Source organism: Spea bombifrons, chromosome 7 (assembly GCF_027358695.1).
Source record: "Spea bombifrons isolate aSpeBom1 chromosome 7, aSpeBom1.2.pri, whole genome shotgun sequence".
Classification (NCBI taxonomy): domain Eukaryota; kingdom Metazoa; phylum Chordata; class Amphibia; order Anura; family Pelobatidae; genus Spea; species Spea bombifrons.
Window position 1 is genome coordinate 29,219,003 of NC_071093.1, and position 14,971 is coordinate 29,233,973.

The window sequence follows — 14,971 nt, forward strand, 5'->3', positions numbered from 1 at the left end:
CCAGACGCTAAGTAAGCCCCAATACGGAATCAAGAAACGGTAAAATCAGAGACGTGTCTGGAGCAGAGGGAGGTAACATTGTGTTTATATAAGTAATCTTTCAAAAGGTGGCGAGTTGATGTTTTGATTAAAAACTATCCTATCGGTAATTTGGAGAATATTGATGATTTATGGGAAATAACACAAATCCTAGTCCCCTGTAAACTGTAAGGGATAAGAGACCGTGTTACACCTCTATGGTAATATGTGAACTGTGATGTTCATAATAAATTAGTTTGGGGCAGGATGTGAACATGTAGTATACCATGGCAATATGGCTATCATATGAACATGGAACATACTGTACACATGTTGACAGCTTTCTTAAAATATTGCAAATAACTCACATTTATCAGGTATGGGTAGACAATTGTGTTGGCTAATATAAGCATACAATAAGTATGCAAAATATATGAAAAGAAAGTTATTTCACTGAAAACGTTTGAAGAAAACATGCACTAAATGTTTCCTGAACCTACAATCATGAATTGATAAATGAATGGTGCCCAAAGTAATGTCTGTGTATGCACATGTATTGGTTTGGTCCTATACTGGCACTAATGCAGTTTCATGTTGTGTTTTGTGTGTTTTCATGATGGCACACCTGATACACAATGTTATTTTTTATTTATTTGTTCATATCCTGCACTACAACAGTCTATTATGCATGAATTATAATGAGAAGATTGTTGTTGAAGATGGATGAAGAGTCAGCGGTAATCACAAAGGGTCAGAGAGGCAGGACTCCAGGGAGAATATTACAGTGTGCCCATCCCAGTAACCTCAGATGTCAGCCTAAAAAAAAGGCATAGGTGAGGAAGAAAAAGTAGATAAACAGATTATGCTTTAAATTTTTTCAGCACAAGTTAAGCTATTCATAAATTCCTGCTTTGAAATAAACAACGAATCACATTGCATGATATAATGGTACAAAAGCAAAAAAAAAACATAGAATAAAACTTATTTTCCCCATACCCTTATATATAAAGGGCAGCCGTCTGAGGTGCTTAAATCACGTGCCACAGCATAGTGTGCGCTGAGACAGGTGCAGTGGGTTCACCCAGAAGCTCCTGTAATAAAACGCACCAAGGAGCTTGAGCCTGAACCTCGAATATTGCGAGTATTCCCACTGAACACATGTGGGAAATATGCCTTTCGCTGTGTGATACTGCCTCCTGTGAGCAGCTCATGATACTTGGCTACAAATCCCTTCCCCTAATATTCCAGCTGTGGTAAAAAAATTACCAGAAAAATGTATTTTTAATAGATGTAATATACACATCATATGTATTTGCTTCAGGGTTGTAAAACGCAGACTGGTGCTTTTTTTTTTATTATACTTTGTAAGGGGTTCACACAGGGGCTGTTTACTATGTTGTTAATGTACTGGCTGTACCCTGTTCTTGCTGTGACAAATGCGTTATTGACAAATGCGTCATCGCTGTCTTTTAATAAAAGGAGAATGAGAAAAAAAACGTTCCTCTTTAGGAAGGATAGACCCTCTTTGGCCATTAAATCCCTGTATCCTTATTTCTTCCCCTGATATCCATCTTTTCTAGGAGCTCAGAAAGTTTGCCAAATAAGATTGTATTGCAGTGTGTTCCAATAATGCAAGTCATGTAGCTGTGTGTAGAAATGGCGGGAAATGGGTTTAGAAATGAAACTGTGTAAATGCACAATAATTCTTTTAAAAATATTGCTATCTATATAATAGAATTGGTGGGGGAGCAAGGGAATATCCTTTCCTGGGTTGGATGTCTAAGACCAGCCCTGTTTATGAAGTTATCTGAGTGGTTATAAAATGGCGGTGTGATGGGGACACACTTTTATTAGTAGTTTGTACCCAGTGTTTGGTCATAATGTGCTTTTTATCAGAGGGTTGATTTGAAAGTATATGTCTTTGCATAAGCCCCAATCTGAACAATGTGGTTCACCTGGCGTTGATGAGGTACTGTGCAAGGCTAATGTTAGCTGGGCTCCCAGTAATGGTGATCTGGCGCTCTGCTGACCCTTCCATGGCACTGGCAATTTTGATTTGTGCTCCAGACATCTGTCGAATTTCATTGATTTTTGTCCCTTGGCGTCCGATGATACAGCCTATTAGCTGGAAAAGGAGAGAAGCTGAAACATGCTTTAATTTGGGTACACATAAGAAATGCACAAGCACCATGTACAGCAGTGGAAAGTAGCATCTAGACTGGGACAACAGTCTACCTGTTCCAGCCACAGAGATGTTCTAAAAACTGGGATGCAAGCCTTGAGGAAAATAATAATAATTAAAAAAAATAAGAGTGCTCTCACATACAAATGGGACATATATCAGAAACATGTATTGAGCAAGTGGTATATGAATCAGAATCCTCCATTGATCTTTACAAAACGGAGACAACATGACAATACAAATACTCAACTATAGAATACAACTTTGCCTGTGTCATGAGAAGAGATGCTTTCTCGCATAGGCAGAAGTGCACAGAAGCAACATAAAATTGTATCTAAATTCTCAATATGTTCTTTGCTCGTAGACAGAGTTGATTTCCTCAGGAGACAATACCTGATGTATTCCAGCCACCGTAACAAGATTTCTGCAGTCCTACATATATCTATATATAATATTCTTTAACCTAAGCAGACCTGGAAGTTTCCATTGTTGTCGGTCATGTTATATGTTGGGTGATTTTTCCTGCTCAAACAACATACTTAGCTGATTATTTATGACAATGCTGATGATGTCTGCTCCTCCATAGACTACTTCATAGACTTTCATTAGCTAGAACATATAATAACGGCTAATACCCAGCTAACTTAAAACTAGAACTGTTTAAAAAACAAAAGCACAATATTCTTGAAAACGAATTTTTAAATTGGTTATACACATCCCAATTTATTGTTCATTGTCACAGACACATTACACTATTCAATCAATCGATGAATTTATAAATTTGTATTATTATTCTACTTGAAGTTTGTGTAAGGTAACAGCACCCACTCAGAGAGTATTGTATTTGCATTGTAAGTTGTATTACACAACTTGCTGTACTTCACCATTTTTATTACTATCTTTTTTGTCTCTGTCTATTTCACCTGTAGGATAAATGAGTCTACCACCAAATGTTATTAATGACAAAAGCCCTTAAGAGCCTGCAAAACTAAGCTTAAAAGATGGAACCGCCATATCTTTGTATCTTGAAAACAGTTCTTTACTTTAACTAAATAAAAATACAGTAAGGGACCATATAACTGTGATTTGTGGTGGCAACATTTTATAAACTGCTTGTATCAATACTGTATGCTGGCATCATCTATATAGGCCGGTATCAATAGGAAGTAAGAAAAAATATGGAATTTCCTCTCTAATGTCAAAGAGAGATCATTTTTTGCCAAATGTTATACTGCCATTAATGGGATTAACCTATAGAAATACAAGAGCAAGAAAAAAGTGAACCCAGCATTTATGTATACATTTGTTTTAACATATGATATGATTTTAAGTTACAATAATGAACAAATACAAATTGTTTGGACTAATAACACACAAGTTATTGTATTGTTCTTGTACATATTGAATACATAATTTAAACATTGACAGTGTGGGTTGGAAAAAGTATGTCAACCCCTAGGCTAAATACTTCAACAAAAGCTATTTGGAGTCAGGAGTTACCAAACCTGGAGTCTTATCAGTTGGGGGAGTTTTAGAGCTACTTTGTCATTAAAAAACACACAGTTTGAACTTTGCTGTTCTCAAGAAGCATCTGCAGATTTGAACCATGCCTCACAAAAAATAAATCTCTGAAGAACTTGGATCAAGAATGAATGATTTGCATAAAGCTGGTAAAGGTTACAAATTAATCTCAAAGAGTTTACATAGTCAACAGTCCACAGTTTGGCTAATAGTTTTTTAAGTGGAGCTGATTTAGTACTGTGGCAACTCTCCCTACAAGTGAGCGCCCAGCCAAGATGACTTCAAGGGCACACCCAGAATGTTCAATGGGGTAATAAAAGAACCCTAGAGTAACAGCTAAAGGCTTGAAGGAATCATAGGAACTGGTTAGCATCATGCCATTATCGTGGGGACAATGAATTTTCAAGTTTATCAAGGAATCATATGGAATAATGTCAGGGTGGCTGTCTGTCAGCTTAAGCTCAGTAGAAGCTGAGTGATGCAGCAAGACAAAGACCCTAAGCATCGAAGTAAATATTCTACAAAATAGCTTATAAAAAATAAAATCCATCTTTAGGAGTAGCCTAGTCAGAGCGGAGACCTTAACACATTAGAGATGCCATGTAATTTCCTTAAGAGAGCCCTTCACACCGCACATCCTAAGAATATGGCTGAGCTTAAGCAGTTCTGTAAATAACAATGGTCTAAAATTCCTCCTGAACGTTGTGCAGGTCTGATCTGCAGCCACCGAAAGTGCTTGTTTGAGGTTATTACTGAGAAAGGGAATGTTTAATGGGTGTGTTCAATTCAAACAATTTCATTGCTTGTGTGTTTTTTAGCTTAAGCACATTGTGTCTACACTTGTGACTTAGATGAAGATCAGATCACATTTTATGAACATGTAATTCAGAAACTAGGTTATTCAAAAAGGTTCATTTACCTTTTCTTGCCACTGTATATATATTTCCAACACTTAGGACGATATTCTATAATATATACTTTACTATATCCTATTACTAATATGTGCATCAGCCACGAACATACATTTAAGTGTATGTATGAGGGAAAAAGATACTCACATCATTGGGTATGGTGAGTTCATGAGTACTTGCCTGGGGACTGGCATCCATACCTAATATTTGAAGCAAACATGTTAGAGTGACATGGAGGTTCACAAATGTATCTCACTTTAGATCTCTGCTGTCTATTAGTTGAACATATTAGGCATAGCTGTCTCTCATTTACTAACTTTTCCTCTTTGTCTCTTACCTGATATCAGTGTTTACCACCTGTGTCTACATGAGACTGGGTCTTACATCTGTCTCTTACCTGTGTTTAGAGATATCACGCATCATTCATGTGAGAAAGGACCTCTCTTACTAGAGTCTGAATTTCACAACTGTTTATCACCAGAGATCTAAGTTATTATGCAAAAAACAAATATGTCCTAACTATCTCTCGCATGAATCTAGATCTCAAAGTCATCTGCTACATGTGCCTGATCTTCTCTTTTTTTTCAGACAGTTGATGGCTCCAAGATTTGGGAAAAAAGTCATGTAATCTCAATTCAAGAGGCAAAAGTCTCTAAATCACACTTGAACTTAGAATAAATACAATTTTACTAAACATGCATCATGATAACCCAGAAAATCCATTAAATCAGCATACTGCATGTTTCACTGTTCCATTACTGATATCAAGTCAATTGAGTCTAGCGTAGTCTACAAATCCGCAGACTTGCAAAGCAGTGAGCAAACATGCAAATGCTACAAAATAAATAGTCAAAATTAGGGGCTTCGGCAACATAATTTATTAAGTATTCTGTAAAATAAGTCATAAAACTTGTCCATCATGATAACATATTTAGCATGACAGACAGCATAATTGTCATAAATGAAAACTGTATCGGGGGACAGGATAGATAGAGGGAGCAAGTTCTTATCATAAACACCTAGAACAACATAGAATACTTATAATTATATAACCTTTGAACTATACACCATTTTATATTCATTATATATTAGTATGCATATGACCTAAAGTAATCCATAGACAACAACAAAAAATAAGAATCAACTCCAAGCTCTCAAGTGATAATTTTTATATACCTAATATCCTATCTGTAAGGGAGAAAGCTCTGATGTGACATCATTAGTGCCTAGTCACCCCAAAAAACAGCTGGTTTGTTGCCCTTCACATTTATAAGAAATGTGACGGAACAGCTCTTATCTTCTTGTGACCAGATCATCTTTACCACTGCATACAGTGACTGGGACAGCATACTTCAGTTCAGAATTTTAATGTGTACCAGATTTTTCTCACAGATAAACATTAAAAGTTTGATGATTAAACATTAAGGGGTTATATGCAGGGGTGAGCTATGGAGGGGAGGGCAATTGCTTTTCAAGCTATTTGAATAAATTCACCAAACCAAACTCAACATCGCATTTTAAGTAAACGCTTCCTTAATTTAGACCAGACTTATAAGTGGATGGTCCTCAATCATACAAATCTTTATAATTTATGATAGTCTCCCTGGACAAATCAATGTTTTCCAAACATAAAGTTAGAGAAATTGTATTTTAGTACCATTATACACATAGAAAATGTGTATAATAAACATATAACCTGTACACAAATCTAATGAATGCACAGAGCCCATGCACAACAAATATCTAATCACAGCACAGAAATGCAATCATGTGTAACATCAGGATGTAAACTACATGCACATTTCAAAACTATTAATACATATATATATATATATATATATATATATATATATATATATATATATATATATATATAAAGAAGATTAACTGTACTACACTCAGCTTTGCAAACCATGAGTATGTGTCTGAAATGACCCCCAGAGTGCCAGCCAGTGACTAGTCAACTATCATATCAGGGTGAAAACACAGAAAATACAACCAGGGACTTCAGTACTAGATTGTCTCGAACAAGGTCTATTGTGATGTTCGAAAGACACTGGGAAAAAGTGAAAAAGTGTGCAGCACTGTTCAAATCATATAAATATAGAGTAATAGTAAATAAAAACCATGTGCACTATACAATTTAAACTATTAAATTATATATGATGCAACACATGCTTTGCTGAACACATCAAAAGTATACCAACATCATACCAAATATCAACAAATGATATTAACTTATACAACACAGCAAAAGTAATCACTAAAAAGTTAATTCAGATTCCCAGTCCAATCAATGAACTCGTATACCAAAGCTTTTAATTAAAAGGTAGTTTATCCTCTACTTTTATCCCTTTATGACTCTACTGAACTAATACAGATATATAAAATTATTACTTAAATATCAAGACACAATCAAGTTATTCTCTATGTATACATCTGTCATCATGTGTATATATATACATCCATCAATTAACTGAACTCATGTAGACCCCTTAACTAATCACTGTGTTAATACACACATATAATCTAATCAACAAACTCAACTGTTAAAACCACACATCCATTGATTCATTGGGGTGTATTCACTGAAGGGAGAGTTGACAGGAGAGTTTACAGACAGTTTGCTTTCTATTCTCTCACTCATTATTTATTCTGAAGGGCCAGCGCTAGTAGATTTCTCCAGCAAGAACGGCTGAGCTGGCATTATATATTGAAACATCTACGCCAATTGCTAAACCCATACCAACATCTACGCAATTTGCATAGCCCATTGGTAAATCTACCTCTGTATGCTCTCTATATATAGAAACTGAAACGGTTCTAACTGCATGCTTTATTTGGGCATTGTCCTCTCATGTAACTAAACCTGAGATCCACATTTTACCTGCTGACTGGCCCATCAAGTTTTGAGCTTCTTCAGAGGAATGTAAGGGCAGCTTTTCTCCTAAGGAGCAAAGAAGAAATAGATTTAACCCTCTTGCCCTTGAGGAGATCAGCATTTTCTTCCATCTTCTAAAAAAGCTCAGAAATTGATGCAAAATGTTTTGTGTCCGATAGAATAATTTAGGACTTCTCTAACTAAAGAAAGAACAACTGAAGTCTACACATTTTGAATACACGATATGACATTAGGTGCAGTGCTTACAATGTAGTTAGTGACTTTAGTGACTAAAGTTAGAGGTGATTACAAAAATATATTACATAGTAAACATGAATGAAAGAAAAATGAAAACGCCTGAGACATGAGAAGAGAAGAAAAGAGTAGGAAGACTCTAGAACGGGAAAGTTGGGTACGTACCAGGGAAAGCAGGGGTGGTCTGTCCAAGGGGAGTAAAGGGGGTTTGCTGCATGGCCAACTGGTGGAGCTTGGTCAACTGCTGAGGGGTAGGAGGGACATTAGAACTAAGAAGGTTATTGTTAGAGAATACAAGAAGTCACAGGCACAAGAAAACAGAGTCAAATAATAAAATAAAGCAAATAATTGGGGGGGCCATGAAACATGCAGCCACTTCCAAGATGAGAGAATATAACCCTGTTAAGAGAGCGAACATATCCTTAATCTTCTTATATCATGACCATAATGTGACATGAGTAACCTGACACAATTCCAATCAATGGACCAATGGCTGCACCTTACACACAGCTAACATATCAACTGTTTTATTACTTAAATTGATATATAATCAGTCATGAACCCCATTAACTATCACTAGGTCAGTGGCACCCAAATTAAATAAATGGACCTGTAATGTTTCTATGAAAAAAAACTATGTAGGGTGCCATTAGGTTCACATTTAGACACAAGGGCTCCTGGGTAGGTTACGACTTAGCCACTGTTCACACAGAACCCCGGCTTAGATTGTAGAGAGAGAGGGAGACATTGAAACAAACATAGGGTGTAACCATTCAGACTGTAGTTTTAATAACGTGTGGTATCAGTATTATTAAAGTGTACCATGGGGAACAACATGTCTGGAATGAAGTAAGAAGGATTATGTGATCTTCCAGATACAGGATTAGCAACCTGGAACAGTAAGGCTTAACACTAAATAGATAGATACTGACCACTTTTGAAGAGCCTCAAACTCTATTTCACCAGAAAAAAATAGACCAAAAATAAAACAAAAAAAACACCAAAAGCAAAGAATACCAGACATGCTTAATTTCCTACACAATTTCCTACTCATTTAAATGTGCGCTTTCACAAGCTACACATCTAATACGCTAACACTAGATGACCTGTAGTAAATGAACAATTATTTAATGCATCATTGTAAAGTAATACAATATTGTTCATTCACACATTGTTACATGTTGCTAATGTGAACTAGACCTGTGCAAATGGATCAAAAATGATTCCGAAAAATGTTTGTCTATTTATTTTTGGACAAGAGACTTCATTTTCTTCTCTTTTCAGTTTGGAGGAAATTCGGAGGGCTTTTGCCATTTGGAAACTGCATTCATTGTCCGTCACTCACTCTTTCTCACACTCATCCACTCTTATGCTCCCTCTCAATGTCTACCTGCATTCTTTGTCCAGTTCCTCCTGGTACCAGTTCCGTTACCCAGGCCTCCTGGAGCATTTCCATGAATTGTTGGTGCCTCCGTGCACACCCTCGCCCCTGTTTGGAGGAACGGGAGAGAGACTGTACCCATGGAGCGCTGTGGCTCCACTTTTTTGTGGAAATACTCCAGAATATTGCAGACAGATTTGCGGAGAAAGAGAAGCATTATTCTGGCCTCTTGGAGTACTTCGGCAAAAGGGAGGAGCTACAGTCAACAACCAACAATCGAGTGAGAGGGTATGCATGGAGGCTCTGCCCTTTTGCCAAAATGCTCTGGGAGGCCTGGGTAATGGAGCTGATACCTTGAAAAGCAGATGAAGAAAGAAGACAGAAGAAATATGACATAAAACTAAGAAAAGGCAAGAGAAGAAGCAGAGTTGGGGGTGCAGAAGAAGGTAGGGAGACAGTGACAGAGAGTGAGATAGAGTGTGAGTAAGTCAGTGTATTTTAATGCTGTTTTGTACGTTTTTTTGTATGCCCTTTTTCATTGCCCCCCTGGTCACGTTGAGAGCTGACAGGCGGTAGTTCCTCTTGTGTCAAACCCACGCCTCCAGAAAGATTAAAGTGTGTGTTTATTTGCATATAGAAATACAGTGAAGGAATATTTGATATCCTGCTGATTTTGTATGTTTGCCCACTGACAAAGACATGATCAGTCTATAATTTTAATGGTAGGTTTATTCACAGCAGCTGGAGAGCTACCTAATGCAATTAGAGGCACAGCTAATGTTTTCTGACAATTCTTGTCACTGATTGACTTATTGAAGCAGCCAATAAGTGGCAGGAAAGAGCTCTCACTGAAATCAATAGGAGTGCTTTCTGCATATGCACATGGGGATCCCCAGTGATTGGCGGTAAGTATATCACATGTAAAAAGCTGTCCACACACAATGGGGCAATTACATCAGAAATAATGCTGGGCTTTATCTCTTGCCTCTGCAAACCTAAGAGTGTAGTGTGACCCTGCTGAACACGTAGCTCCTATGATACCCCTATGATGATCAACTAGCTGTAGGCTACTAAAACATCATGACAGCTGGAGGGCTATGTGTTGGTTAACCAAGATCTATACAGCTAATAGTAACAGTACTACTTTGAAATTTTATAATTTTTTAACTAATGCTTGCAAGTCTACTAGCACAACAGCTGTTCTGCATTATCACAATAATAAGGGGACAGTTTCCCTATGTGATACAATAGTCCAAAAGGCTTGTGATATCTTTTAGTAGACCAAGCTATATCAAGATGTAATGGGGCCTCTTGGGTCTTGAAAGTGACTCTACTTACTCTATGAAAGCTGGGCCAGTAAACCTATTTGGACATTTTGTTCTGGGAATAATACAGCAATTTCCTTATGTGACTCCTAAAACTCCTAAAGTTCAATATTGTTATTATTATATTATTTTGCATAGCTTCATCTACTATTTTGACGTGGATATATCATTTTGTGACTTAATATGATAATGCGTTTGTTGCAAAAAGACTGCTATATAACGGGTAATTATTCTCTATAAAGGAGTAACACATGTCTCATGGCGGCCCACAATGTAACAGATATAGAGCTCCCATCTCAGACATATTAATATTATGATCTAATATTAATTATCAATCGCAACAGCATGCTGGGGAAGAAAGAGCCAGGAAGAAGGTAGCTGAAGATAAAGAGAGATGAGAACTCACATCAGGGTGAGGAATGGCATATTGTCCTTGAATTGAGTAGGCCTGAAACAGATAGGGAGATAAAATAATATCAGTATGGTAGCGTACATTTTGGGAAAAGGGAATGTGGACAGATGCTACAGGAATCTGAAAACAACTATAAGATATATTATGTGATAATAATAATAATAATAATAATTCTGTTCTCTACAGCTGTATCCCTGGCCAATTAGACATTTTGCTCAGATATATTATACATATAAAACATATCATTCATACATGATGACAGTAAGCATTAAAGTGAAATTATATCCAAGAAATATCGTATTTATATTATATTAAAATAAAAAGCTGGAATGCTTTTTGTGTTAATACTCTACGTACTGACATATCCAGGCTGCAGGTCTAGAGGGCAGCAGTACCCGTGCTACAGAAGGGGAGAGAGCAGATCAAGCTATACAATGCTCTCAAGCGGTACAATTTGCCAGAAATAAGGGGATCTCCTAAACCAGCCTATTTATGCTTTGCACAGCCTTCATAACCTGCAAATGCCAGCACGTCGTGTCTTCAAGGCATGCACTGGCCTTTAATGCATCCAGGATGCCGACTGCAGAGGGGGCGGCTGGGGGTGCTGCCCTGGGTCAGGGCAGTCTCCAAAGTACACCACTGACTACCTATTTTGGTAATGACAATTATTACAATGGTCTGTAAAAATAAACAAACACTATATGCCCAAAAGTATGTGGACATCTGATCATCACACCTGTATGAGCTTGTTGGACATCCCATTCTAAAACAATGAATATTAATATGGTGTTGGCTCTTCTTTTGTAGCTACTTTCTTCTGAGAAGGCTTTCCACAAGATTTTTGAGTATGTCTGAGGGAATTTCTGCACTAAAAGAACTAAAAGAATATTTTTGTTGTTGGATAAGAATGTCTGGCTCCCAATCCACATTACAATTCATCTCAATGGTGTTGAATGGGGTTAAGATCAGGGTTCTGTGCGGGCCACTCCAGTTCCTCTTCAACAAACTTGTCATATCATGTCTTTGCTTTGTGCACAGGGGCACAGTCATGTTGGAACAGGAAAGGGCCTTCTCAAACTGATGCTATGAAGATTGAAGCATACAGTTGTCTAAAATATCTTTGTATTTTGTAGCATTAATATTACCCTTCACTGGAATTAAGGGGCACGAACCCTAAAATATAGCCCCAGACCATTATCTCTCCTCCACCAAACTTTACAGTAGGCACTATCCATTCCAGTAGAGTGTTTTCTTGGCATCTGCCAAACCTAGTTTAGTCAATCAGAATTCCAGATAATTAATCCTGATTCATAATTTCAGAGAACATGTTTCCACTGATCTTTGGCTTGTGCACAGCTGCTCGGCCATGGAAACCTATTTCATGAAGCTCCCAGTGCTTGTGCTGATGTTGTTTCTAGAAGCAGTTTGGAATCCTGTAGTTAGTGATCCACTCGCCGGCTGTGCTGTGGGAGTATGCGTGGTCTACTGCTTTGTGATGGGCTATTGGTATTCCTTAGATGCCTTCACCTCACAATAATAGCAGTCAACAGTGGAAGCTCTAGCCAGGCAGAAATTTCACAAACGGACTTGTGGCATCCTATGACAGTGCCATGTTTCAAGTCGCTGAGCTCTTCAGTACAACCGATTCTACTGCCAATGATTGTCTATGGATATGACATGCATACGTGCTTAATTTTATACACCTGTTAGCAATGGCTGTGGCTTTAAGCCTAAACTCAATAATTAGAAGGGGCGTTCACATACTTTTGGTCATATAGTATATATGTGGCCTTACAGGATTATTTAATTATGCAAAGCCACCATGCAGGGTGCAGCTCTGTATGAGCCATAGTTAAATCTGTGAGCATAGAGACTTCATATTACTGGAACTCTGCTTCAAGCTCACAATTTAGGGGAAAATCCATAAAAATACTGGTGACGATTAATCTTCACTTCTTTCTTGGATATAATTTCTCTTTATTTAGATCTGTTGAAAGACTTCATGCAAATTTAGCTTAGGATTTGGTTATCTATATCTATATTCTGTACCTGGCACAACTTCTGAAGTAATAGGAAAAACAAGTGTGACGTTTGATGTTAAATCCTTTTCTATGGCCCAAAACACTGATTAATTATTTTATATTATAAACCTTTTCAAAGATGATTGATGTAATAAGTGGATACCTTCTAATCATTCTTCCAATTCCTTCTAATTCACCTACACGCTCCCATTCATGCAAAGGATGAGTGAACATTAGCTCTGAGCAGCCTGCCAGCTATATATAACTTTAGCACCATGTGATGAATTTCACATCAACACCAGAGCAATTTGCTAATGATTATTTTGTAGGAAAACTTATAGGGGAGGGTCTCTCGTTACAGGACCTCCGTGGATAAATTACATAAGAACCCATTAAATAGGAGTGCCGTGATTTAGTTGCCACCTTTTACTACATCTCCTGTACATTAGAAATGGAGCAGTTTTGCCTAATGCACTCAGAATGTAAGGGTTGTGAATTAGGAACCTGTCATCATTAAAAGAAACAAATGCAGTACTAAATATCAAGCAATCAACATAGTGGCTGCATAGTTTTTTGTGTTTTTGTACCTTTTATGTCATGATCTTTTTGGACCAAGTCTGCTATTTTTTTTGTTTGATTGATATAGTTGTCTGTGTAGTGAGCTGGCAGGTTTTCAATGCTTATGTTAGATGAGTAATTTGAAGGATGAAATAACATGCAAGAAAATCTTTGCAAACTAACGGGCAGAGGCTGGTGCTGCAGCAATAGGCTGAGGTTGGCAGTGGAGGCACCCAGCGGGTCCGCTCTTACCTGGCCACCTGCAAAAATGACAGGGGCGGAGGCGGGTTTTGGACGGTAAGGGATGGTGGCACCTTTTGGTGGGGACTAGGAAAAGGGATAGGAGAGGGAGACATAATATTAATGCAATTCCCCAGTAACAGATAGACCCACCATTGACAAGTAAAAATAAACCAGGTATAGAGTGCAATAAATATATAATTCTACCTACTGCACAGTATCAACTAAAGAAATGTTTATGGTTTTGATAATACTTGCACATTCTCTTGCTTTCGCCATTTGAGCAAGCAACAATCTGCCAGAGGCACAAGAGACAAATGCCCACTGTACGGTTATAATTTAAAGAACTTATCCCTGAGGCAACAGCCAGCTTTTAATATTATTTTAACCTGCAATTACGCACGCAACCAGAAGAGGGAGAAAATGCAGCTAGCATTTCTACATTCTGAACCATTTTGTTCTGCGTACTCGATGACTCTCTATGGCATACTGTGTCCAGTAAGCTTATTAAGATGCCTGTGTGCAAGCTGCACAACCATTCCATTGTGCATAGTGTGCCAGGTTAGGCTGAATCTAGCCGGTCAGCCTGTGGATGCAGGCTACTCATTTCTAATTAAAGTACTGCTTAAGAAGTTTGCGAAGAAAGCTCTCTAAGCTTTATAAAACCAAACAGTCAAAATGGTGTTGACGTTCTAACTACATAGAAACACAGGATTTGACACAAAAACAGAATTTGAAGGCAGAAAAGAACCATTTGGGTCATCTAGCCTGCCAATGTTTCTTGGTGTAAGACTTGGTTTCATTAGTGCTCAATGTTGTCTTAGATTCGGGATAGCTTTATGTCTATCCTCTATATGTTTACATTACCTCACTGTCTTAGCCTCTACCATGTCTGATGGGAGGCTAACAGCAGATTAAAACGAAATCAGCCCATCTAGTCTGAGTAAACACTCAAACCTTAATCAGCCCTTGGTCTTGTTATAAACTCAGAATTTGTGTAAATCCCCTCACTGTATTAGCCTCTACTACTTCTGCTGAGATGCTGCTCTACTAATCTACCACCCTCTAAGTAAAGTAAAACTTCCTTACATTAGATCTAAACCTCTCATCCTAACTACAGCTGCCAAATCATAAATAAAACACACATTGCACATGTGGCTGCTTTGTTTCAGGGGTAACACAATTAAATCAATGTAATGGTTAGCTTATGCTTTACGCTGTGAGCACCGAGACCTGTAACGTGCACCATGCATTATGACTCCATAT

At 37.7% G+C, this 14,971-nt stretch overlaps 1 protein-coding gene across 1 annotated transcript in view; it reads right to left on the minus strand.

Annotated features, from left to right (window-relative positions):
- Positions 1–565: 565 nt before the first annotated feature.
- PCBP3 (poly(rC) binding protein 3) overlaps positions 566–14,971 on the minus strand; it is a 38,276-nt gene continuing 23,870 nt past the window's right edge. Inside the window, exons 9-15 of the mRNA XM_053471131.1 lie at positions 13,649–13,792; positions 10,881–10,922; positions 7,934–8,012; positions 7,520–7,579; positions 4,780–4,832; positions 1,974–2,143; positions 566–834 (exon numbers count right to left, since the gene is read on the minus strand). Of these exons, the coding sequence (XP_053327106.1) occupies positions 798–834; positions 1,974–2,143; positions 4,780–4,832; positions 7,520–7,579; positions 7,934–8,012; positions 10,881–10,922; positions 13,649–13,792 (585 nt within the window). The 3' untranslated portion in view covers positions 566–797. The remainder of the gene's footprint in view (positions 835–1,973; positions 2,144–4,779; positions 4,833–7,519; positions 7,580–7,933; positions 8,013–10,880; positions 10,923–13,648; positions 13,793–14,971) is intronic.